General features: G+C 36.6%; 1 protein-coding gene across 3 annotated transcripts; it reads left to right on the top strand.

The window, feature by feature from the left end:
* On the top strand, nucleotides 1–27,389 carry LOC139973649 (NADPH oxidase 5-like). 3 transcript variants are annotated; one of them, XM_071980480.1, is made up of 13 exons: nucleotides 1–491; nucleotides 11,129–11,243; nucleotides 12,929–13,079; nucleotides 14,509–14,719; nucleotides 16,723–16,952; nucleotides 17,164–17,352; nucleotides 17,717–17,895; nucleotides 19,851–20,042; nucleotides 20,897–21,029; nucleotides 21,209–22,119; nucleotides 22,660–22,872; nucleotides 23,045–23,311; nucleotides 24,252–27,389. In XM_071980480.1, exons 2-13 carry the CDS (start codon nucleotides 11,130–11,132, stop codon nucleotides 24,381–24,383), a joined length of 2,922 nt encoding a protein of 973 aa, XP_071836581.1. In that variant the 5' UTR covers nucleotides 1–491; nucleotide 11,129; the 3' UTR covers nucleotides 24,384–27,389. The 3 variants fall into 3 exon arrangements, with proteins under 3 accessions (XP_071836581.1, XP_071836588.1, XP_071836573.1); XM_071980487.1 differs by lacking the exon at nucleotides 1–491 and adding an exon at nucleotides 6,649–7,203; XM_071980472.1 differs by lacking the exon at nucleotides 1–491 and adding an exon at nucleotides 8,255–9,231.
* The last annotated feature ends 135 nt before the right edge of the window (nucleotides 27,390–27,524 follow it).

Here is a 27,524-nt window from a genome sequence, read left to right on the forward strand (position 1 = left end):
TATGAAACTTGTACTGCATGTGGTACTACAAAAAATGGACCGTTTCGTTTACCTCCTTAAATCAACACCCAAGCGCAAAGAATGAAAGTCAGTTTATTCTGATATCGCTTCCGTCTATATGGCTGATCGTTATTCGTCAACACTTCAGTGTATACCTTCGTGTAAGTGGTGTGAATTAGATCATATACTATATTGTATCTGAATTAGTAAGAAAACAACAACAAGAAAAGAACGAAATTGTTGTACTCTTTGCGTGACATCTTTCTTCATGGTTAATTACCTCTCGGTGAAGAAAAGGGAAGAACAAAAGACATATTTTGATGATTCATTATTTATGTCGTCGGATGATAATTCTGGACAGACGTGAACTATGAGCACATCTGACGATATTTGGAAGTTTGATTCACGTAGGCTCGTTGAAAGTTTTAAATCGTGCTGAATGGTATAGCCTAGCTACGATATAGGGCCTAGAGCACATATCGACGTTCAAGGTAAAATCTTTTCTTTTTAATTCATTTTAAGGTAGCATATATACGCGGCTATACATGCTAAGTCAAAAACAAAAGTCGGTCAAAATGGTTCTAAAAGGACATCAATATTATTTTCAATATAAGATAGGTCACATGAGCCGGCACATGTTCCACTCATGCTCAAACTTTAATAATCAGCCTTTTTACTACTGAGATATCGCTACGAGAATTTGACAAAATTCTGCATCTAGCAATTGAGTTTTAGACTTATTAAGAAGGTTGAAGATGTCATTCTGAAGTATTCCAAGTTTGGACATCAATACATAAATGGTTACATTGCCAATTCCGTTAAACAATTATAGTAATAAACCCACAATAATAATTAATCATAAATAAATGATGCGCGAAACAACAGGTTTGTAGCAATCTTACTGAACCTTTACGGAGAATATTAGATGACAGTTTGGTCATGCTTTGGTCTGCTTCATGGGTATCTCTAAGAAGTGAAGATTGAATATGCGAGTGGTCAATGAATTGATGTGAATAGTACTTCGTCGCCTAGACAATTGTTTGTTTTTCATATTTAGTATTTAATCACAAGTCAAAAGAAAACAAAACTGGAAGTCTTAAACTGTTTGACTTTTGAAAGTAAATGAAAGTTGACTTTAGTCATGCCGCAAAAATTTTTACCTGGAATTTGATATAAAATATAGTATCTAAAGGAGAACGATAAGTCAACTGAATTTGCTGTAAACCTTTACAGTATACTGTCATGAAAAGAGCTCAATAATATGAAGGCCGTGCTCCCGATTCTCATGGCTTCATCAGTTAAAACTAGTTAAGGTGAGTACCCGTGAATCAAGTAAAACTGATGTGTGTATATAATTTCTTGATATAATTTATGTTACATCCATGACCAGTTGCTACTGAGAAGGACTTGCAAACAGAAAATACTAAACGCACAATCCTGTGCATAATGATTGACTGGACTAACCATACACCTAGTACTATATAAAGGTTTCACCAATAATTTCGTCCACATTTTAACAGAAAGTGGATCATTTTTTATTGCAAAATGCTTAAAATCTGCAATTTGATCCATCTTTACAAGGTATACTACTTAGGCCTATACTATAGTCAAACATAGGTTGTTTAGATTTCTAACCAGTCATAGTTGAAACAGCCATTACGTAATAAATTCGACTGTTAGTAATTTTTCCATTGTAGCATCTGCTCAGTGACAGGTCTAACATGGGTTACGGTGTTATAACACACTTCAGTTAATATACTGAATATATTCAGTAATTAATATACTGAATTACTCTTATTCATATATTACAAACTGAGCAAGCCACGTACATTGGGGATGGAAGGCCGATATATTGCCTTTCAGATCCACAAATGTAAAAGCGCAGCATAATCTTGTTTCTTCCCAATCCTCGCATTTGGTCAAAGAGATTTTTCTACTTCTAATTCATTTATACGCGTGCAGATCAAGATGCAAATGATATGAACATTTTGGCCACAACGCCTTAAAATCGCCGACCAATTATATTCCGATGTGGCATTTGATGTATGGTACCCTTTGCATGACCCTCGTAATCAGGGGGCAGGGTATAAGATGATGATAAATTTCAAAGTTAATGGAATGCTTATATATGTTTCAAAACACTTTCGTATTTGGCTCAAGCGTATAAGAGCCAGCCAGATAATGGAGAACTTTTGTCCCGACGCCACAAGGATGCATATGACATTGGCGTGGTGCCACCAAGGAGTGCAACTACGTATAGTGTTGTTGTAACATCGTTTCAAAGGTTGCAAAATAGAGCATCATTTTGGATGTAATAATTTACACAATTTTACCACAATTTCTAAAATGGGAGGGGGAACCACTTAATTAGACTCCTCCCCTGAATGATGCAACATCTTATCCGCCGCACTACTCAGTACTAAATGGTGAATACACCCCTGGTATACCCACCATCGGCAGCACTTTCAACACCACAAATCATCAAGTAAATGTGTCCTCCCAAGACAATAGCCTGTGATTGACTTGCTACCAAGTTAATACCTTTATTTGTAAACAGTATGAGGTATCGTTAACCCCCCCCCCCCCCACACACACACTCCTGGTTGTCATAATAACATAACATTTCGATCCTGTTACTAGGGCGCAGTGTATACATTCTGTGTCACTTATAATTATGAGTAATTCAGCGGCACAGACAGATATTGCTTCGGATTACATGTTTATATATTAACTAACAGTATATATTTGTTCAGCTGTTTACGTGACGTTTAGGTGACATTTTTTTTGCCGGGGGTGGGGGAAGAGGGCGGGGTAGGGGAAGAGGGGGTACTAGGTACTCAAACCTAGTGTTCCGCCCCTCCTCACAAAACAAGTTATCAGAGAACTGTTCTTTGTTTCTGCCCCCCCCCCCAATTAGCCAATAATATACAATACATCATACATCTATATGCACATGACAACCTTCATTATAGGTGCATAGACATCAAAGCAAGTCAAGACAGGACAAAGAGAGAATGCATGGACAAGACCGCAAAAGAAGATAAGAAAAGCTAAGAAAGATAAGAAAAGACAGGACAAGACAACATAAGACAAGATAAAACAGAACAAAACAAAACAAAACAAAACAAAACAAGACAAGACAAAGCAAGACAAGACAGGACAAAGAGAGAATGCCTGGACAAGACCGCAAAAGAAGATGAGAAAAGCTAAGAAAGATAAGAAAAGACAGGACAAGACAACATAAGACAAGATAAAACAGAACAGAACAAAACAAAACAAGAAAAGACAAGACAAAGCAAGACAAGACAAGACAAAGAGAGAATGCATGGACAAGACCGCAAAAGAAGATAAGAAAAGCTAAGAAAGATAAGAAAAGACAGGAAAAGACAACATAAGACAAGATAAAACAGAACAGAACAAAACAAAACAAGAAAAGACAAGACAAAGCAAGACAAGACAAGACAAAGAGAGAATGCCTGGACAAGACCGCAAAAGAAAATAAGAAAAGCTAAGAAAGATAAGAAAAGACAGGACAAGACAACATAAGACAAGATAAAACACAACAGAACAAAACAAAAGAAAACACAAGACAAAGCAAGACAAGACAAAGAAAGAATGCATGGACAAGACCGCAAAAGAAGATAAGAAAAGCTAAGAAAGATAAGAAAAGACAGGAAAAGACAACATAAGACAAGATAAAACAGAACAAAACAAGAAAAGGCAAGACAAGACAAAGCAAGAAAAGACAAGACAAAGTAAGATTGAATGGAAAAGACCGCAAAAGGAGATAAGAATATACACTAGTACATGCAAGACAACTCAAGACAAGCTAAAACAATTTGAAAAAGACAATACAAGACATAACAACACAAAACAAGAAGAAAAAAAGACAAGAAAAACAAACAAAGATAATGTGTCTGTCCCTGTGTTTGCATGACTGAAAATGTTATCATGTAAACTGAACCAAGGTGCTTATTATTGATCTTTTTTTTTTTAAAGTTTCTAAAAGTCATGTGTATATTTACTTCATTATTTGGACCGAAGTTTCAGTCTGAATTTTTTTTAATTGTATGATTAATCTGTTGATATTTTCTCTCCCCTTTTCCACAAAAGCTTAAAAAAGTGACAATGTTGATATTACAGTGTTGCAACCGCTAAATACGAAATCAGGTGTGAAAATAATAATGTCTATAGTGATCGTATATAGAAAGATATACGACTCGGCAAATTGTTATTGTAAGAACCTAATAATTAGTTTACAGTTTTTTTACGACTAAGGCCAGTTTTCGACGGAAATTATATCCGATCCGGTCTTGAATCTATCATAAATCTAACTATATCAATTATACCGGTTGTGATACAATGAAGACCGTCAATTTATATTCCTGTATATTATTAGAGAGTATATTTAACAGCCCGGAAACTGGAAAGAAAAAGGATTCCATAATAACAATGTAATAATCTGATACGATGTTTAGAAACTGTCCTGTTCGACGGTCGGTATAAATCACAGTGGTATACAACCGGTGTAATTCAGGGCTGTGGTGGGGTGGGGTGGGGATTTAAGCCCCACCCCGCAACAAAATCAGGGGGTAAAAGTCCCCCCAGTCGCAGACAGAATATAATAAGTAATTGTACAACATATACAGTCGAAAATTCTTCAACCTTATTTCAAAAGTTGCAAAACATAGCTCCATTTTGCATCTTGATGCATCCTCCACTTTAACAAAAAATATCTCAAAAGAGAAGGCAAACCCCTCTCCCTGTACGACATTAAACCGCCCTCAGTACAAATTAGTGGTTGCGCACTGATAATTTCACATTCCTGATGTACCAAACTTGAACAGGTCGGACGATCGGAGGGGGTGGGGGTGGGGGGGTGGGGGAGTCGAGTCAGCAGCCCAAGGAATACATATCAATTGTTTCCCCTGGAATATGTGGGATAATGTGTTCTCATACTGTACTATACTTCCAGAACAACAACAAATGTGGGAAATAGCGCCCAGTGACATTATTGTCCTCCGGAGCCGCCCCTTGGTCTGACTCAGTATATTCGTCCCTCACTATATTTGTCTACTTGACATCATGTATACTGTTTTTGAACATCAAATAAAAACTGAAATTAATTTTGTTCTGTCATACATATTCATACATATCTTGGGTTTCTTTCCGAGGTATTTATCGTCTAGCACCCCCCCTACCCCTATCACATGTCATTAGGTCCCAAAATGATGGTTGGATTTATGTTTTCTTCAACGAATCATGTCATTGACAGAGTTCACATGTTGTAGTTTTTTTGTTTTTTTGCAATTATATCTTAGCCATCGTACTTACAGTCAAATAGATATATACCGTTTATCTTTATTTGGTTCGAGACTGCACAGACCTATAAATATGTCAGAGTAGCTCACATTTACGACAGTTCTAATCATGGTCTATGCCTTACATCTGTCACTCGGCCGCAGTGTATATTACATTAACTCTTCCCGTATGTTATATCTATGGTCTGTTAACTTAAACGTTTTAATCAACGAAATATTTAGTAACATTGTTTTCGGTGAACTGAGGCATTCACCTAGTTCAGTCTGTGTCACATAGACATCGCTGAAAGTCAATGTATACCCCCCCCCCCCCCCTCGTTTTAAAGCTGAATGCGTCGTGGCTTGTACCTACATATACCATTTCCAATGACTTAGCACTTTTTTTGCATTATTTGAAATTGTAGAAAGACAACTATCACTGGATATATGAAATTTATTATCTTAACAGTTTTCATGTAAAATACTAGTCAAGTTGAAAATTTATTTTTGACTCATGAAAAAGGAACATATTTTAAGTATCCTGGTGAGATATGTATTCAATTACTACATGGATCTTTGTGGAAGTGAACTTGAAGCAAACAAGTGTGATATCACTGCGTCGGGTGGGAACATAATATATTTTTTATATATTTTTAACTCTAAATTGTGTATAGAGTAAAGGTTGAAATGAATCATATTTCTACGGCAGATTAACCAAGTTATATCAATTATGGCGAGTGGTAGAGTTGTTCACTCTCAATTGTTGTTTAATCACCATGCTCCAAAGCATCACGTTACAATCGGTCTTATAACTTCGTCAGTGGCGTAAACCTCCTTATTGAATTGGAAATCCCTTTGCGTTACATTTCTAAGCGTTCGATTGTAGAAATAGAACATGCATGGATACTCTAGAGCCAAAAAAATTAATGTTAATTTACAACTTTCAGTAAAAATGATTAAGGATTATGTGTAGCGAGTTTTGTATACCGAGCTTTTTTTTAGTGAGTAAAATAACGTTGGTACAATGTTTGTATTGCATGCACCCGAAATAGAACATACATTAATCCACTAGAGCAAAAAATATATGTAAATTTCTAAACTTTTAGTAAAAATTATTGAGGATTGTGTGTAGCGAATTTTCTATACCGAGCTTTTTTTAGTGCGGAGTATATAGAATAACGTTGACATGCAATGTTTAGCTTTGTCATATATATTCCATTACGTATATATCTTTTACGCAGCCTCACCACTCCAATTTCTTTTGCATGGTTTAACAATCAAACACCATTGTTTATTTTTGGCAACTGAAAGTTATACCCATACGAAGAAAGGGGTTTCCTTCATTCCTTCTCTTACGGTTGACCTGAATGACACAAGGGGCCGGTTTATAGCGTGTACTTATCGTGTAGAAGTGTAGAGCAATCGCTAGGTTTTCTTTGTTTTTTGTATGACAATGCTCGCTTGGCGTTCTCAGTTACTTTATATATTGCTAAGCAATTAGTAACGCCCTGTTTGCCGCGGGGGATGTGTATCGGATGAAAAAGCGTGACAGAAAAAGAGATCACTTTCCCGGAACCGATATCGAGAACATCTCGCAGGTATGAGAAAAGTCACACTACGAGAGAGTATTTACACCATCATTTGACCAGGCATTGTGAATTTCGGTATCTATATAATTTGAGAGAAGTGGTGTGTTGTCTTTTAATATTTTATTTAAACAGAACTTTGATTAGCGATTTTGGGCTGCTGGTGACATTTCTAGTCCTTGTTTATATAGAAGAGGGATTATCTATAAATACTCTTTAATAGAAATGAGAACACTGGAACTTTTGCTTATACTTCTGAACAAAATGGATTAGCCGGTTTTCTACCGCAAAAATATAAGCAATTGTAAACGACTAAGGTAAGTCTGCTTTATTTCACTATATTGGGAAATTAACATGATAATAGTTGGAACTCGGAAGATGGGCCTAACTAATTCCTCGAAGGGAATCGTTATTTATTGAATAAATAATTAAGGATTCAATCCTGCATGTGAAATTATTGCTAACTTTCGTTCTACTATTGTGTAAACCTTTGTTCGGATTAAAAACGTTTTTATAAGATATAACGATATCTATACAAGCACACACGCCCCGTCCCTCCCTATATATATATATATATATATATAGGCCTATATATATATATATATATGTATATATATATATATATAGGCTATATATATAGGCTATATATATAGGCTATATCTATATATATGTATGTATATATATATATTTATATATATATATATATATATATATATATAGATATACATATATATATATATTATATATGTGTGTGTATATATGTATATATATATATATATATACATATATACACACACACACACACACACATATATATATATATATATATATATATATTCAATATATATACTCAATAGGTTTACATCACTCAAGATAGAGCATGGACACGAAAACCAAACAACTTTATCCACAGGACCCAACCCCAGTCCCCTGATACATCGAGATTGTAACCGTATGATCATGATGATGTTACGTCAAGTGAGTATCACGGGTCAAAGGTTAATTGACTTGCGCAGTACATCAGTTTTGGAAATCGAAATCGAAATATAAACAAGGATATGTATAGATTTCGGTAATTCTCTGAGGCTGCATGGACTTATCGAAGAAAACTAATAGTATAAACAAATGCAGCGTCACAGCCTTGCAGGTTGGCTTATTTACCTCAAATCAATGTTATTTGGCTGTGTTGTGATAACAAACTGTTCAACAATTAATCAATAGCCATATATAACAATAGTACGTGGTCATTGTCTCTTTGATAATCCATCCCCCCGTCATGAACCTAAACTCCTCCTTTTGTGTTCGGTATGCTTAACTGAGAGGCCGTGGGATTAACTTCAGTTTGAAGAGAGAACCTGTGCTCCACAGAGATGCATTGAATGGTACAGCGGAGGCCAAGTAGAAGGAATAATACCCGATGTCGTTGCTATAAGTTATAACAATCCTATTTCGCTCGTCCTAACGAAAGAATTGAGTGTGCATGATATTACGCTACACAGAAGGAACAAAAAATAGTATTGAAGCAACATGTGGGATGTTACACGGCAAACTTGAAACTCAATTCACGTGGTTTATTAATGTTGGTATATTAAGCGAAGTTTGTATTAACTTTGGATGATAATGTTTCAGCAAAGCGACTTAAATCTACAAGGATATATATATATATATAAACGTACAGTTCTCTTCTGGAAGATAGGAACCGTTTAACTTATGCCATCCTGCTGTGTGGAAAATTATACAAAAGGAAAGTTACATTTGTACACATGGAAACAAGGGCACGCCGCAAGGGAAACAAATTCTGTAATTTTGTGATCCTGACATTTTAAAACGACCGAGGATTATCGCATTTGCAGTAGCAGTCCGTTTGGCATATTCGTCTGTTAATGCCCATGTCATGAATATGCATATATTTTGTCACTTTTGGATTTACAATAATTGACATATACTGTGACCAGAAAATTTAATAGGAATCTACATTAGCGTATATACAGTTTGTAGTAAATATAGGCTATAGTAATGAGAATCCCATTCAATTGAATGAAACAACTATTTGACAAGAAAACAATTCTTCATATGATTTCAGGTTTTATCATTTAGCAATTAGTTCATTTTCTTTTATGTGTCTATATATATATATAGATCATATAAATACGGATCGCTATATAACTGGTTATTACTTCGTCTTTGATAAGACCTGCTGTGGTTACGTATAATTTAGAGAACTGAATTCTTAAACGAAAATAAGGTGACCGTGGAAATATAATAATTGACCTAAAAATGGAAGTTCAGGATCTAGAAGATACTAGCCCTGATGTCAAACGGACATGGAGCAATTCATATGACAGGTAATAATCCTTCAGTGAGAATAAACTTCTTTTTTTTGTATTGCTTTATGAAAGGACGCAGGACTAAAGGGCATTGAAGACTCGCCCTAAACCGCGTACCGCGCTCTGAAAAAAGTTATCTTTCCGTTGCTTGCAAATGACGTTTTCTTCTTGTCGCTACAAAATGCAGACAGTAATGAAACGTGCTACCTTGTTATCTTTTATCTAGACCTGAGATGTCCACGCTGCTATATATACACTGTGTTGTGGGTATTGACCGTAGCTGTATGTATCGACTGAAACTAGGTCAGGTTACCGGCATGACACGTTTCTTTGTGCGCGAGTCTTCACACCCCTTTAATTCTCAATCAAAGTAGAGACTATAGTGATAGTGAAAAGGTTGCGTGAGGACTTGATTCCGGTTTCCACGATTCAATGCCGTTACTTGAATAAGTTTTCGTCTTTTGCAGACTTGGGGTTTCTTTCCTAAACTGTTTTTCTTTTCTCTGAAAGATCTTGAAGACCTATATAGGCCTACATGTCATCTTGTCTGCGTCTTTTCGACTGAGATATATACTGTAAACTAAGCATGAGAATTATGTTTATACTTGAACCAGGTAGCTGCTAGAGTAGCAGTTCCCTGCTTGGACAGCGCACTATTTTATCACTGCATGCGTGTGCCTGTACTTGCGTAAAAAAAAATGATTATCTTGGTTGGAGTATAGTAGTGACATCCAAAGGGGGGGGGGTGGTGGAGGGCGGGGGTGGGTGGGTGGGACATGGGGCTTCCAAATTTGTGGCGACGCCACTTGTTTTCGGAAAGATTTTATCCCAACGAATCTGGCACTTTTCGAGATAAATATTTTCACTTTTAAGAGGTATGATTGAACCTTATTAATTAAACAATAGGAATTCATCTAATACAATATCTAGAATAAGAAGGAAAGAAAGAAAGAATAAAAAATAACATTTAAAGTTAATTCTCAAAGGCGATTTAAAACTATCAAACTATAAGGAGACCAAATGGTGTCATCGAAATAAGCACAGATTGCAAAGATGAAAACTGTCTGTCGAGAGGACTTGAAGTTTGGTCAGGTCTCGTTGGAAATTTATAAATCCATTCTGAACTCGTATAGAAACTTTCCACCATGCCGGTGAAATGGGGACATGCGAGGTAAAATATTTAAGAATAGTTGCGTGCGCCGGTTTGTGGGTGCACTCTTAAGAAGTTCCCCAACAAGGGGGACATAACGGCATGCATTGATGTGGCGCAATTTATAGTGCCACAGGAGCAAACGTTTGAATTTTTCACAGTATGAAGTTTGTGTTTGGAGGAGCGAGGGGGTGGGGTGTGGGCGGGGAGGTACAACTGGTAAGGAACTAACTGTTATAAATTCGTGTGAGAAGGTCTTTTGTCTTCTTGAAACACTGTAAACCCTCAAATTTCATTTTTTTTTTTTTAACAAGGATAATTCATTAGCTTTACTACATGCCTTATGAAGGCAATGTAAGTTTAATTTCAAATATTGCGCAAAAAGGTAATTTGATATTTGAATTTTTCACATTTAACCTTGATACCAAACTAGAATGAGGAGCATGGACAAAAAAAAATATTGCAAATCGTCAAAACACGAAACCAGTTCTTCGAGAACATGTGCAGGTTAATACGTCTGTACAAATACAATTAATGTAAAAGGTCGCGGACAACCCAAGTTAACCCCGTCATCATTTGTTTATATAAAAAGTCATTACAGAGTTCTTAACGCAACAAATGACTTGTATGGCCTTGCTCGTCGCCTCCGTTACAGACCATAACGTGTGAATATTTTGGAGATCAGAGCAGGGGAGCTGCTCCTTGATCAGATTTACCAAATGTGCTTTTATATACTTTCCTCTTTCTCTTCTCGATCATCATCAGTATGGATGAGGATGCCAAATGGCTCCAGCGTTTCGAGAAGAAATTTCATCATTATTCCGGAGAAGATAACCTTATCCAACTCGATGAGTTTATTCAAGTATTAAACATTAAAGAGGTAAGTCTATATACGAGTATAAAATAAACTCATGTTTCCTCGACCTGCAGGTGTGCAAGGGCCCAGCCCTAAGTGATCCATGACTGTTTTTTATTAGGGGTGGGGGGGGGGGGGGTCCGTGAGGGTAAGAGCCTAAAGGGGGTCTGCAGGAAGTCTGCTACAAAATTGCGATACCTAAGAAAGCCGGGCGTATCCGTCAACATTTTGCTGACTTATGTATATAAGCTAGATATCGTAGGCAATCAATGTAAGCCTTCCAGTGCCATCTTGGGCAGTAGAGACATCAAAAATATCTTTAACCCCAGCGCAATTATAGTCGGGGTAGGACATTGGTGATAATTGCAAACCTGTGCGTGGACATATGTTTTTTTTTTCTTCATGGTTCCTAATCCTATATAGTGGAGGCAAAACAAAAAGGTTATGAGCCTATAGGCACTATATGCCCATGCATGCATGTGCAACCGTTCGTTTTGTGTTGAATTTGTTAGGATTAACTGGTATCATATAACAATGTTCACATTTGAGGAAAGAAATGAATGAATGAACGAACGAACGAACGAACGAACGAACGAACGAACGAACGAACGAACGAACGAACGAACGAACGAACGAATGAATGAATGAATGAATGAATGAATGGATGGATGGATGAATGAATGAATGAACGGACGAACAAATGAACCAATTGAATGAATGGATGAATGAATGAACGAACGAACGAACGAAATGAATGTATAGATGAATGGATGAATGAACGAACGAACGAATGAACGAAATGGATGAATTGATGAATGAACGAACGAAGGAACGAACGAACGAATGAACGAAATGGATGAATTGATGAATGAACGAACGAACGAATGAACGAACGAATGAACAAAATGGATGAATGAATGAACGAACGAATGAACGAAATGGATGAATTGATGAATGAACAAACGAAGGAACGAAGGAACGAAATGGATGAATGGATGAATGAATGAACGAACGAATGAATGAACGAAATGTACGGATGAATGAATGAACGAAATGGATGAATGAATGAATGAACGAACGAACGAATGAATGAATGAAAGCATGAATGAGTGAATCAATCAGTGAATGAATTCAAAATAGGAGTTTTCAACTTTTCAAAAGTACTTTTTCTTAGATCCTCGAAGTAATTGTTAGACATTGACAGTTGTTAAAATATTAGAGTTGCAGAAAAACGCTTTGGAATTTGAGGATGTGTGAACCTCATATGACTTTCTAAGTTTCTAGGATGTTTCTTTAGAACACTGATGAACACTGATCCGATGCGTGTCAATGCGTTCTTGGATAGTGTGTGAATTTTACATGTCAAGTCCCTATGACCATATACAGAACATTCACAATGTTATACGACGCAACACTCAAAAAATGCGAATTTAAAGAAGCTATATATACAATTCCCATCAAATTTATTTCAGGAATGTTCAAATATGAGACCTCAACATCCTGTAAACAACACCAGAATTTTGGCAAAGTTATACAACTTGCTACACTTTTTCAGAAAGTTACAGAAATTCCATATTTAATGGAGGTTAAATAATAAAAAAAACTGCTGACATATTGTAATATATGTATTTTTTTAAGAGCATATTTTTCAAATGTGACTATATATCTGCTAACTGAATGTAACATGTTAATTCATTGTCTCTTTCCAGTCGTTCTTTGCCGAACGTTTCTTTGAATTCGTCGACCAAGATAAATCAGGAAGCATATCTCTTAAAGAGTTGCTGACGGCCTTGAGACTTCTTATCAACGGGAAACCAACAGACAAACTACACTTTCTCTTTAAAGTCTATGATGTAGATGGTAAGAAATATGCCTCATCTTATATATATATATATATATATATATATATATATATATATATATACGAGTATAAAATAAACTCATGTTTCCTCGACCTGCAGGTGTGCAAGGGCCCAGCCCTAAGTGATCCATGACTGTTTTTTATTAGGGGTGGGGGGGGGGGGGTCCGTGAGGGTAAGAGCCTAAAGGGGGTCTGCAGGAAGTCTGCTACAAAATTGCGATACCTAAGAAAGCCGGGCGTATCCGTCGAACGTTTCTTTGAATTCGTCGACCAAGATAAATCAGGAAGCATAGTCTATGATGTAGATGGTAAGAAATATGCCTCATCTTATATATATATATATATATATATATATATATATATATATATATATATATATATATATATATATATATATATATATATATATATATATATATATATATATATATATATATATATATATATATATATATATATTTATATAGCTTTGATATTTACAAGTTGTTTGACTTCACTTGCGAAAATACATATACTATAGGTAGGCTACTTCAAGTTCTGCATAGTTTGGTTGCTATGGTAAAATCATGAAATTTCAAAAGGTACGCCACAATCATATAAGGTACCTTTAAACACTACCTTTATGTACAGGAGGTGTGAACAGGGGTTACATATTCTGCAACCCCCCCTCGGTACAACCGTGTAAAATAGATGAGTCTTCCCGAAGTAGTCAAGTATTTTAAATCATCAAGTTTGAAGCATCATACGATTGTTTATGTATTGTGATGGAAAAGGCCAACATTCCCCTTAAAATAATCAATGCTATACTGTGCATGTGTTTTGACAGCTCTATATAGTTCACGACCTTGCACGGTGAATTTCTATCTTTGTATACAAAGTTATAAAACCTAAGAAAGCTGCTCACATTGTAAAAGAGAGAAAGAGATAGACATACTTTGATGAAAACGTCTTTCGAGGAAGTGTTTATTCTTACTACCTATAGATAAAGACGTATGCAGCTATGGTAACATTCACTACGACATGGGATGTATTAAAATGAATGTAAAATATAATTTATTACAACCGAATCGATAACCGCCACCGCTTATATCCAGTCCCCCCCCCCCCCAATAATAGGCTAAACGAACTTTCTCTCAGTATGTATAGTTCACGGACACCTTAGGCCTATTTTTGGAAAAAGAAATGGAGAAATGGAAAGTTACAACAGGAATCTAACACCGCCATACCCATTCAGTAATGTAAGAAAGTGAACGCACGCACGGACACACTTACAAACATACGTATATAGGCTACTGTCGCATCATGCTTCAGTGACTTCGCTCGCGGTATATTTTGGAATTGATTTGCAAGAATATATTACACATGAAATCGTTTGTTTCTATATAAGACAAATATGACATATACTAAGCTATCATTTCTACATTACAGGAAATGGCTCCATTGATTTTGAAGAGCTTCGTACAGTGTTACGGTTTTGTATGGCGGAGAGCGCTCTTAGTCTAAGTGAAGATATACTTTGTGAACTAACCGAGGTTTTATTCGAGGATGCAGATACAGATGGAAATGGGAAGATAACCTTCGAGGAATTGAGGAACCAACTCGACCGATATCCTGACATAGCATCCAATCTAACCATCAGGTAAGTTATACATATGGCACCAGCCAGCTGGGGTCAAAGGTCATATACACTTTATTACATGTATATCAAACTATGCTGCCAACCTGTAACCTTTAAAACCTTCAAAAATGAGGGCACTGACTCAGCTGCGGAGAGTGAGGACGCCCTCTTAATTACGATTCCTAAGTCACGTTCAACAGTAATACACGATGACAGGTTCAAGTCTTATCCAAAGTTTCGTTAAATCTTTTATAGCCCCATCAAATGCTCTACAAATAAATAAAAACTACAAACCAAAGAGAGAAGATAAATGTATGTTGCTCCCAGAATTACGTGGTTGCTATGGCGATAAAGTACAGTTGAAACTAAAGACAACAACAATATATACATATACTGATACGAACTTGAATTGAACATTGAAAACAATGAAATAAAAAGTCGTTGGGTCGTGAGAAGGCACATTGCCCTTCCTCAACCATTTCAAAGAGGTCATTTGCCATAAAGGTATTTGAATTACGAAATGAATAATACGTCTACAGTAAATTGATGACAGGAATTAAGTGAATAATATTTTCTCATAAAACTATGTGTACGTTCTCGAGATATATATCTTTTTACTACTAAAGAGATCGAATTGGACTCTCACAGGGGCTAGGGAGAGAAGTAAGGGTGTCGGGAGAGGGTGTGCGACTAGGTACTATTATCGATGAAAAATGTTTGATGGGCAAATGTTAATTTTTTACTGCGATCATAATAATTGCTGTTCTTTCTTCTTTTGTCCTTGTTTGTTAATCTTGATGCTCTCTTTAATGAGGCAAAAAGAAAATATTGTTTTAAAAAGAAATATATCCGAGACGTCACATACACTGTGAATTTTCATTAAAAACCGAACTACTGTTGTCGAGGTATTTGCTTGTTGGAAATTGTCAGTTTGTCATAATTACTGAACCAATTGTTTTGTTTTGCTCTCTTTTTCCACTCTTTTGCTTTGTTCTCGGATTGGGTATTGTTTTTCATCTTGTTTACCTTACAGGGGGGGGGGGGGGGGTGTAATAATCATAACAGAAATACCCATTTTTGTCGTCGTGTATTCATATTATGCTGCTTCCAAAAATTGAGAATGAAATGAACGTTTTTAATAATAATAATAACAATAATAATGACAATAATAACAACAATAATATTAACAACAATAATAGCAACAACAATAATAATAATAACAATAACAATAACAACAACAATAACAATAACAACAACACAATAATAATAACAATAATAATAATAATAATAACGACAACAATAATAATGACAACAATAATAATGAAAACAACTATAATGACAACAACAATTATAATAACATCACTAACAACAATAATAACAACAATAATTTTAACAACAGCAATAACAACAACAACAACAATAATAATTACAACAATAATTATAATAATAATAATATTGAGGATTTATAAAGCGCAGACATATCCACCGATAACGGTGCTCAATGCGCATAACTATATTACCCTGGTCACGATAACCTGTCAAACATAGAGACAATCCCTCCACATGGCAGCAGCTAAACAGCGCCCAACTGACAGTATGTATCCCATAGGTCCTCATTTATCCACCTGGGTGGAGAGAGGCAGTGGAGATAAAGTGCCTTGCCAAAGGACACAACGTAATGATCCGTCCAGGACTCGAACCTGCAAGCCTTAGATCACAAGTCCACTGCCTTAACCACTTGACCGCAACGCTCTTAAAACGCTTCTTTTTTTAAAAAAAGGGGAAAAACACAAGAGACAGTTTTCGTCAATGTGCAACTGTGACGTGACACCTGTTTGGCTTCAAGTTCATTTTGGTACAAAAAGTATCATAACAATCATGTTATCTCAAAAGTGGCCCCTATAGGAATTGAATTCAAATTTCACTATGGTGCTTATATTACATTAATTTTACCTTCAAAACTTAAAGAGAACTTTTTTATTCACTATCCATTTTGAAACTTTATCTTGTTATTTTATTTTCAGTGCAGCGGAATGGCTAAAGCCACCAAGGCGATCAGCCCGTGGTAACGACAATGTCAATCTGTATTTTGGCAAACTCTTCAAAACTATCCGGTTGCTTAGCAATAATTTGTCGACTGTCTTTCTTCTTGTCATATTTTTCTCGATCAATATCGCATGTGGTGTCTGGGGAGTAATGGATGTTTACACGACAACTCCAGACAAACCATGGCTAATGCTGGCTAGGTTTAATGGTAAGTGTTGTCTAAACAGTTTATTAATCTGTTCAAATCTGAGAAATCAACACAGTTAATTCTATAGGTGTTGATTTACACATGTTCAATACCAAAGGTCTTATTAAATATGCAATGCATACTGCCACTGCCAATGTTATGTTAATCGCTTCCTTTTTTTGTCAATATACACTGATTTTTTTGTTTTCTTGCTTTTTTTCTCTTTCCATAGGGAGGCCGCTTAACTTTAACTGTTCCTTCATCCTTGTATTAATGTTACGTAAGTCTCTGACATGGCTACGCAGTACTAGATTAGCCGCCATTTTACCAGTGGATCAACATGTTACTTTACATAAATTGGTCGGCATTGTGGTGGTTTTCGAGGCGTTCCTTCACGCTGTTGGACATTTCGGGAACTGCGGTACGTTTGCGTCTTTAGTAATAAGTTCCCTTAAAGATGCATGATTAATGCTTCGAAACTGTCTTACATGATAAAACCGCCACGTGCAAGCTTTCAATAATTCCCAACATACGATTCAATATTCTTTTAAAACGTACTCGTTCTGGAATGTTAGTTTGCCCGCTATTATTGAATCACTATTTATTAAATTCTTTGTTATTTATTACAAGTTTTCATTTCTAAGAATTAATGTTTCCCAGGCTCCATCAACTTCACTTATCTGAGAAAATTATAACATCAGCGAAAAATTGTGCGATAGAAGCAGACATTGTGTAAGTTACGTAATCATCTAGTTCGTTCACTGTTCTTTTGTTTTATCTTGCAGCGGATCTCATCATACAGAATACCACAGAGTATACTGCTTGGGAGATTCTCTTCACTCAAGCATCCGGTATAGGCTGGGTAGCTGCATTGGCGTTCCCTACCGGTTGGCCAATCATCATTATTCTTATATTTATCTGCACTTTCTCTTTCCCTTTCGTCAGAAGAAAGGGTTATTTTCAGGTTTGTGATCGACTCATATTAAGAACTTTTTAATGTGTTAATGTTTTTTTTTATTAAGATAGATACATACAGGTTGATCGCAATTATACAATTTAAACAAAGGGAAAGGGAACGAAATATCCGAAAATGTTTATATATTGTTTTATATATATATATATATATATATATATATATATATATATATATATATATATATATATATATATATATAAAACACAAATAAGAAAGATGAATAAAAGAAGGAAAATGTTACTGTTAGCTACAATACATATCAATACAATGCAGTGGCACTCATATATTAGTATTCCAGCCAACACGATTTTAAGAGTAATTTTAGACAAAAACACGGCAAGTTACTGAACTGAAAAAAGTCAAGGAAGGTAAAATGCAAGCATTGATTTTCTAAATCTTTCTCAGTTTAAGTTGCTAGTGTGTGATTGATTGATAACAAATGGAAGAGAGGGACGAGAGGATCAATTCTGTTCTTGTCACGAACTGTAAATAAACATCACCCTTGGTGGTGACGTCACAGTATAAACAAATCGGTATCCAAGAAACATGAAGTTACACTCGCATACACAACATTTGTTTCGCCGGGTAACCCTAACAACTCACAGGTTTCACATACAGATATTGCTTTTTGAAATTGGCAACTGAGTAGTGGCCATGGTTTGATTTCATAGCACATTCGTATGGCAAGCCATGTGGGACAAACACCGCATAATATATCAGCGTATTAATTGGAATATATACGCGTATATATTATTAGCCAATCATATGGCTTAAATATATCCGCATATTAATTCGAATATATACACGTATTAAAATAGAATACATATGGGGATTAAATGCAATGTATGCACGGATTAATTAGAATATACACGAAAACACATTTCCGCTCTTGCTGTGTACATATATCAACGATAAATATTTTGGCGGGCTCGCGAGATCGCTTCAAAAAGCGAAACCATACGCATGTAAAACACATGTATATTCCAATTAATACACGTATATATTCCAATTAATACGCGGATATATTATGCGGTGTTTGTCCCACATGGCTTGCCATACATTTGGGAGCAAATATTGCATAGAACTGGCTCTGTTGTTATTTAAATATCCCGGTAAAAATTTTACTTGAGTACAAACACTAATATGTTCTTCATATTTTTTTCTGTCTACGCAGGATATTGTTTGAAATAATATTGGTCTTATATGCTCATTAATTTTCATTTACATCAAACAAGCGTTATTATCCATGATAACATTGTAATAGTAATTGCGTATTGGCAACCTTGATATAAATAAATCAAACCCAATAGTGACTTATAGTTACTAATTAAAAGTTATAATTAATTAATTATAATGATTTAATTATAAATGCGTATAAGGACTTAAACTTATCACATAGGCGCCGTGGACAGTCAGGTCTGGCGCGGGCGTTCTATTACTTCAAAAGTAACTTTCTGTTCTTGAAAGTCTTCATTTTTTTCATATTATGAAAATGAGAAGATTATAGATTATACCATATTTCCAAGGGGTCTCTTATTGACCACCGATCATCGGAGCCGTAGATCCCTGACACACTCTCGCCAGGCATTTTTCTGGACAAGCAACTCTTTTCGTCCGCATTTGTCAACTTATCTTCCGAAACAACTTAATGTGTTGTTTTTCTTTCTTTAAAACTAACTGCATGTTTGGTGGGTTTTGAAAGGAAGCGCTAAAGAAGCGTCAGTAAAGCGTTAACGAAGCGTATATAAGCACGCAATCGGCGTTAATTTATGCGTCAGTTGCAGAGTATTATTTAGAAAAAATATATAGTTTGCAATATTGCTAAAAATGTTTGGATCATCCAAACAACAATCAGTATTAAAAAACCGAAGTGGGTTTTTAAAAATCATGAAATATTTTTTTTCTTCGATCTTAATAAAGTATGTTTATCTCCGATCGTTCAGGTATTTTACTGGACCCACCAACTTTCCATTCTCTTCTGGTTTATTCTCCTCCTCCATGCTCGATATTTCTGGGCCGTTTTCATCATCCCTGGTGTGATTTACCTCATCGAGCGGACCCTACGACTGAGTTTCATCCGAAGAGTTCGAAATGGGAAAACATACATTAAAGAAGCGGTCAACCTTCCTGCTAGTGTGAGTCTAAACAGCAACGATTTTCTTTGATCTGTGCGATTAAAATTATGTACGTTTATTACGAAGACTAGAATGATGATATAAATTGCTTATCATCCAAAGTAATATAATAAGAAATAAAAAATAAATCTATGATAACAGGAGGGAATACTTGTTAGAAGGCAATTTTGAAAGTAACTAAAATGTGACGCAACCGTCAATATAGAAACGACAACCCCGCCACAAAGTGGATAGACTCACTTCCACCTTTTCAGCATTTCATGACAAGTTTGGAATCTTTACGATATCTGTATCAAAATCATAATTTTTGTGACAAATCTCTCGTGGTCACAAGTTGTCCTTGTTAGTTAAAGGGTGTGAAGACTTGCGCACAGAGAAACGTCTCATGCCGGTAATCTGACCTAGTTTCGACTGAGGTGTAACAGAAGTTTTAGTCACCACCATCGATCCCAGAAAATACACACACAGCTTGCTACCATCGGTAATTAGACACTAGTGTACAGTCACTACATGCAGCTAAGGTCAATACCCACAACCCAGTGTACATAGCAGCGATGGACATCTCAGGTCTAGATAAAAGATAACAAGGTATCACGTTTCATTACTGTCTGCATTTTGTAGCGATAAGAAAAAAACTTCACTTGCAAGCAACGGAAAGTTAACTTTTTCACAGGGCGTCACGTGGTTTGGGGCGAGTCGTCAATGCCTTTAAACCAATTAAATCAGTCTCCTCGAATATAGTGCAGAGCCACCAAGCAATTCTACCTTTTGTTTGCACTGTAAATACCTTTGAAATGATATATACTTTCTGATTTCATTTCATTTCAAAGCTTTGCTTGTATTCTTATATACAGGTTACATATCTCATTATAACAAGGCCGCCAAACTTCGACTTTCGAGCTGGTGAATACGTCTTCATCTGTATCCCATCGATAGCCAGTCATGAATGGCATCCATTTACGGTCAGCAGTGCCCCCGAGTTAAAAGGTAAAATGATCGAAAGTTTTCTGTTTTTCTTTCTTGCTCTTTAGGCTGTGTTTATAGCAATTTATACTCGTATACAAACAAGATTGAAATATGCATGAAAAACATCCAAAGTCCTCTTCCGATTAAATTTGTATAAAGTTTCTTCATTTTACTATTGTTTTATTATATATATATATCAGAATACATCACCGTGCATATCCGTGCCCAAGGAAACTGGACCAAACGAATATTCAACTTCGTCAAAAAGTATAATAATGAGAAAGTCGGCAGTCGTAAGGAAAGCCAAAGATTGGAGGCGTTGATAGAAGAAGGATCCCCTTCCGGTAGTAATACAAACAACCTAAAGTGTACAAGTGTTGTATCAGTGTTAAGAAATGAAAATGAAACTTCAATTCACGGAACACCTGCCACTGTCCGAAATATCGCCGTTCTGTCGAAAGATGACGATCGTTTTGCTGTTACAAATTTCTCGGCGAAATACGATACCAAAGAGGATCTAACTTCAAATCGGTCATCGGAATTGTACGGTAGTAGCCCGAATGGCTGGATGAAAAGTGAAATTGTAGTCGATGACCGGAAAGCTTTGTTGTCCAGAGCCAGCAGTAAGTCCGGTTCGTCATCTAATAGTAACAATGACTTAACCGCCTCCTCCTCTGCTGCGAGGAGTCACGGAACTCTCCCGGAGCTAAGGGGGACACCACCCATGGCCATGAAAAGACAGAAACAGGGACTCAAGTCAGGCAAAAGAAGTAACCTGAAAAATGCCAATAGAGTTAAACCGATGATCACAGGGGATTCTTCACCTCGATTAAGTGATTCAGATAGACTTAGGACGGTTTCTGAAAGTATGGCTAATAATAACAACTCTGCGTCGACTCAGCCTGAAGAGCCACAGCAAGGAGCAGACAGGAATACAGATAATCAACAGAGCCAATCAAACAAACGGCTGACTAACGCAGTCTCAGTGACAATGAAGACAGATCGGTTGCTAAGACACAAGCGTAGTGCATTTGTTCAAAGAAGGACTCAGCATTCGTTGGATCTTACAAACCATGTAGGATGGGAAGTCGACGACCATACGGGAATCGAGGTAAGTTGATAAATTTCGGATAATCATCAGTTGAGCTCATTTCACTTCGGGGTCATTTCACCTCAGATTTGCGCGAATATCGAATTATAAAAGTACTCCAAAATGTCTGCCCCGTTGTTTGGTTCAGTCTTGATCATTTTAGTACACTTCTCTTAAGTACAGTTCAGATCACCTCTTTAGTTGAGGGGATTAAAATTTCGAATCAGTACATCGCAGGTTTTGCCCGAAATTCGAATAAGATGAAGCTTGTTCCAATAAAAATGGATCGTTGTAAACATTTTACCCTTTTGTGCTGTAACGTTACACGAATTTGAATAACTCAACAGATCAGATACAATCAAATTACATAGATTAATTATTGGGATATATTATAACAAACTCGAGCATCACATAATTATATAAGGCATCAAATTTGTGTCGGTTATTTCAATGTTTGAAAAACAAAGAACATATTTAAAAATAACCAAGGGTATTCTTTTATGTCGTTATTACCAATGTATATAACTCATACCCTCCTTTGACTGCCTTTGTTATTCCTAGATTATCATAGATGGCCCCTATGGAGCACCGTCGCAGCATATTTATGAGGCGGAACACGCGGTGTTAATAGCTGGCGGTATTGGTGTTACACCGTTTGCTTCCATTCTTCAAAGCATCCACCAGAGATACAAAGAGTACAAACTATTTGATCCGATGTGTTGGTCTTCGAGTCATATCCCGAACTCGGACGATAAGACTTTCAATTTAAGGAAGGTACGTATGGGCGTGGTCTAGCTGCAAGGAGGACGTGATCCCCTTACGCCCCCAAATCAAACTTTTCGGTTCTCGAGCTCAGGCTCTATTTTGGATGTTTTTTTTCCTTACAATTGTAACAACTTTAACCTTACAGATTCAGATTGGAAATATTTCTTTATTTCTATGACAGGTGGATTTCGTCTGGATCAACCGTCATCAGAAATCTTTCGAATGGTTTATTAGTCTTCTAAACTTGATCGAAATTGAACAAGAAGAAATCGATCCATCCGAGCGACTCATTAATATGCATTTATACATGACGTCAGCCTTATCTAGGAATGACGTCAAGGCTATCGGTCTGTACGTAGCGCTAGATCTCATTCACCAAAAACAGAGGCGAGATATGATAACTGGATTGATGACAAGAACTCAAGCTGGTCGACCAGACTGGGATAAGGTAATAATGATGTCAGTAGCGTGAGCAGAGGGGGGGGGCAGGGCCGTCTTAAGAGATCACCGGGCCCTGGGCCCGGCAATGAAGCGGGGCCCCTCAATCAAGTGAGTTCGAAAAAAGTTGCGTGAAAAACTGACATCCTTGACAATCGCTCAAGCATAGACATGCCTGCATTTACCACCCCTCCCTATGTCGCGCATAAAGCATAAAACTTTAGCTGAATAACATACGTGATACTCAGATTCGTATATTTAATGTCAAACTCTCAAGTGTTTCACCAACTCTCGTCACAAGTTGTCAAGTATCGAATTCAATCAGGCATAATGGCATATTCAATAAGTTTTCCTCCCAGATTAAGATATGGGGTTACTACGATTGCGGGGCCCCTGACATCGCGGGGCCCTGGGCCAGGGCCCAGTGGGCCCATGCGTTAAGACGGCCCTGGGGGGGGGGGGTCAGGAGAAGGAAATGCAGAAGGAAACAAGGGCCGTGGGTATGGTCTACCTTTCTGAAGCCTGATTTTAATTTGTGAATCGTCAAATATTGTAAGACCTTCCTTGAGCGGATTCCCGCCTACGGCTTAACAATAAATAGGAAAACGACATGTTGTAAGAAACAACTCTTACCTAAGTTGCATCTTATTCATAATAACACAAAGGCTATTTCAGCTCCATGCATATTATGCTTTACCACTATTTTAACTGTCAGAAACAAAATTTATGGAAAATCATATTTTCCCTTCAAGTTTCGAGGGATTTGTTGAATCCTTTTGAGTTATATAGACATCTATACCCGGCAACCTACTATCCCCCTCAACCATTTAACTATCCCCTGCGTCCCTAATTAATTTCGCACACTATGTAATAATACTAGAATAGTATGTATGTGGTAATGCTAGCATGTATAAAGTCACTACTGGTTATATACTTCTTCCTTACTTCAGCTGTTCACTACGATTGGCCAGGAAAACTGCGGTAAGGTGACCGTCTTTTTCTGTGGATCTCCTCAGCTTGGCCACGTGGTCCAACAGAAGTGTCATGAACATGGGTTTGGCTTTCGTAAAGAAAACTTTTAATCTGCACAAATTGGTAAAAGCAACTCCGTCAACTGCAACAAATGCAACAGCTATAGGAAAAGCTAACACCGAAGTTGCGAGCCCACGGACACCGAAGCCGAAACTTTTGACATCACCCGGAGTTGCGGCGTCATATTTCAATTGACATGCCCAGACAAGACGTTGGAAGAAGTGGGGTGGCAAACGGTCGCTCTCTGCCGAATTTCAAAGAGTTGCACAAAAATTTGATAAAAAAAAGACAGTGAATACATTTTCTATACGATTTCTTGGTAAAAAATATTTTTTTATCCATAATCGGAAATCTAGTCTGAATGAATTTTGATATAAGGATATTCTGTGAAGACTCAGTTGCAATCAACACAGATTTGTATCCTAGCATGTTTAATTGATGAATCGATTGATGAATTGATGGATGAATCGTAATGTATTTATGTATAAATGTCTTTATTAGAATATTTTGCAGCTGATATAGTTATATTTCTATCCAGTAATGGCAACCATTGTACTGCTGGACTTTTAGTTTTTTATGCAATCTAGACATTAGCCTACAGCTTCTATCATTCAAAACCTATAGTTTAGTTAAATCAACTTTAACACGGCCTTTACCTGTGAGTTTAAAATGGGAACAAGGTGAAATAAAAGTGCATTTGTGTGTGTGTGGGGGGGGGGAGGGCGGCGGACGGTTGAGGGTGCTATTGAAGTACAACTTTCCATAGCAAATAAACGTTGGGGTGGTTCTCCTTGAAGGAAATCTCGGCTTCCGGGAAAGGGAGAACTGATTGTAATAATTCACTTTCGGAGATTTCATCCAGTACGACTGCGCTACAACTGCCAGAGGTAGGCCTATATATTATATAACCTTTGTTTGATGTGGACACAGGCCAGACAAACCATTGTACTCCACCCCTCCCCCAATCTCGGTAGCATTAACCAGTATCCATAGTTTTGAAATTAGTTGAGAAATATAAAAGCAATTATTACTTCAAATCATCCAAAGAAATAGTTTGAAATTTTGGCTTACAACTTAGAAATAATAGATTTACTTTTATATTAATATTCAGCAATTTTTAAAATGAATAGACTAATTTAATTAAAGTTTAAGATTTCCCCAATTTTTTTTTTTTTTTCGTCTTTCCCTTCTTCGTGACTAGATTGGACATATTCTGTGAAAAGAGACTCAATGGATACGGTTTACACGAATGTAACAAGCGATGGGCAAGCAAGGTTAAATAATGGATTTCAAATACAATTTCGGAATGAATTTGTTTGCACCAAACATTGCAGTACCATGTGTGTCATGCGACTTGCTCTTTATCCAAATTTTAACTGAATTCATATTCGAACAGATTAACAAATGAACCATGTCTACCTTTAGGAGGGAGTGGTGTAGGGTGGGGGGGGGGTGGTGAGGGCAAGAGTCGTAATGGACAATATCGCATCGTGGTAGACCAGATGCTATTTACCGATTGCAAATGATGGCTGTGCACTCTTTCAGTTAAAAATAAGCGACATCATTATTTGAGATATTCTGAAGAGATTGACAAGTAGAACCATGGAGGTAAAACGAGTAACCTCATCAGATTTTAGTTTCTATGATAATGATATATATAATGATACGTTAAAATGTTCAGTGGGGAAGCCTACAGGGAACATCGAAAATATAACATCTCTGAAATGTGTTTTGGTAGCAAAGAACACAAGTTAATCACGATATCTACTGGACTAATAAAGCTTTTCCACTTGACATTATGAGAAATGTGGAAAAAACATTCAACACGGAATTTGGTGCCGAGAAGTAACTTAAGGTAGTCATAATCGGCGTGGAAAGTTTAATATTTTATAAGGTTATGTAACCACACATGCATGTGAAAACGCCAAAGGGTTTGGTGGCTGACACTTCCTGTCCAGGGGTATTTCTATAACCAGTTATAACTTATTGTAGTGCGAGTGCACGCTACAGTATTGGCATAACTTGCCAAGTTAATGTTACCTACATGACTGGAAGTTGAAACTTAGTTTCATATATTCTCTGTACATTTGCAGTTTCTGAGGCTAGCTGCATAGGCAACTTATTCTGAACCTGTCACGCCGCTCACAAGCGCCCTCACTTTGTAGGTACCTACATGACTTTACTCCCTAAAGTGTTGTCCGCCCCAAAAAATTACATTATGAACAACCGAAGTTCTACCTTAAACTGCTAGCACCCCACGCACACTACAATACTGAGTATTTGCAGGCAAATCCAGTTCTGTTCTCACTTTGGGGTTACTATTAACGACGAAACAACACATTTACACACCGGTCCTTTGACTGAACGGATGAAACTAAAAACAAAAAAAGTTGTAACTTCTATAACTGACACCTTCAGAAGAAAGTGACAGAATCTGTATTTAACCTCAAAATATTCTATCAATAAAAACTTGTGAGATATAAATAAAAACTTTTTCAATGTAAAAGTCTGTAATAAATGCATAAGGAATATTGTATAAATGTTATAATGTTAATATTTACACTCAACAATGTAACAAGCACACTATCTGTCATACCAAAGGTATATTTAATAAAAGCAACATAAATGAGTAGCTATTATCAGGACTCAGCAAATCATTAGACTCAGCATGTTGTTTTATATTATATTATTTGTTTTCAATTCAAACTCGATAAAAAAAAAAAATGGATTCGCCTGAATCACACAGGCAGGGGGTAGGAGCCGGGGGGGGGGGCACTGGGGGATTTTTTTTCAAAATAGCAAGTGTGCCCTACTGGCAAATAAAATGTGCCCCTTTGATGAAAACCTGTCTTTTGGATATCTCAAGCCTTTGTTAATTTTAATATTTTATTTTAATTATTTATTTTTAGTCTGTACATGCTATTTTTAAACTGGCATCCCATATCTCATATCTTTTTGTAGCACGGTTAACAATAAACAATCTCAATAAATAGTATTGATAGTATACTAACACATTATATATATTTAAGTGATATGGCCGGTGTGTATCGGTTTATTGCATAACGAGTGGTGGTTGTGGAATGAGAAAGTGCTCCTCTGATGTTGTGCCCCCACCCCCACTTTTTGGAAGCTTCCTACCCCCATGCACACAGACATATTTACTAGCCAGTAAACAAAACTCCAGGCTATTA

The sequence above is a fragment of the Apostichopus japonicus genome, chromosome 2, assembly GCF_037975245.1.
Source record: "Apostichopus japonicus isolate 1M-3 chromosome 2, ASM3797524v1, whole genome shotgun sequence".
Lineage (NCBI taxonomy): Eukaryota > Metazoa > Echinodermata > Holothuroidea > Aspidochirotida > Stichopodidae > Apostichopus > Apostichopus japonicus.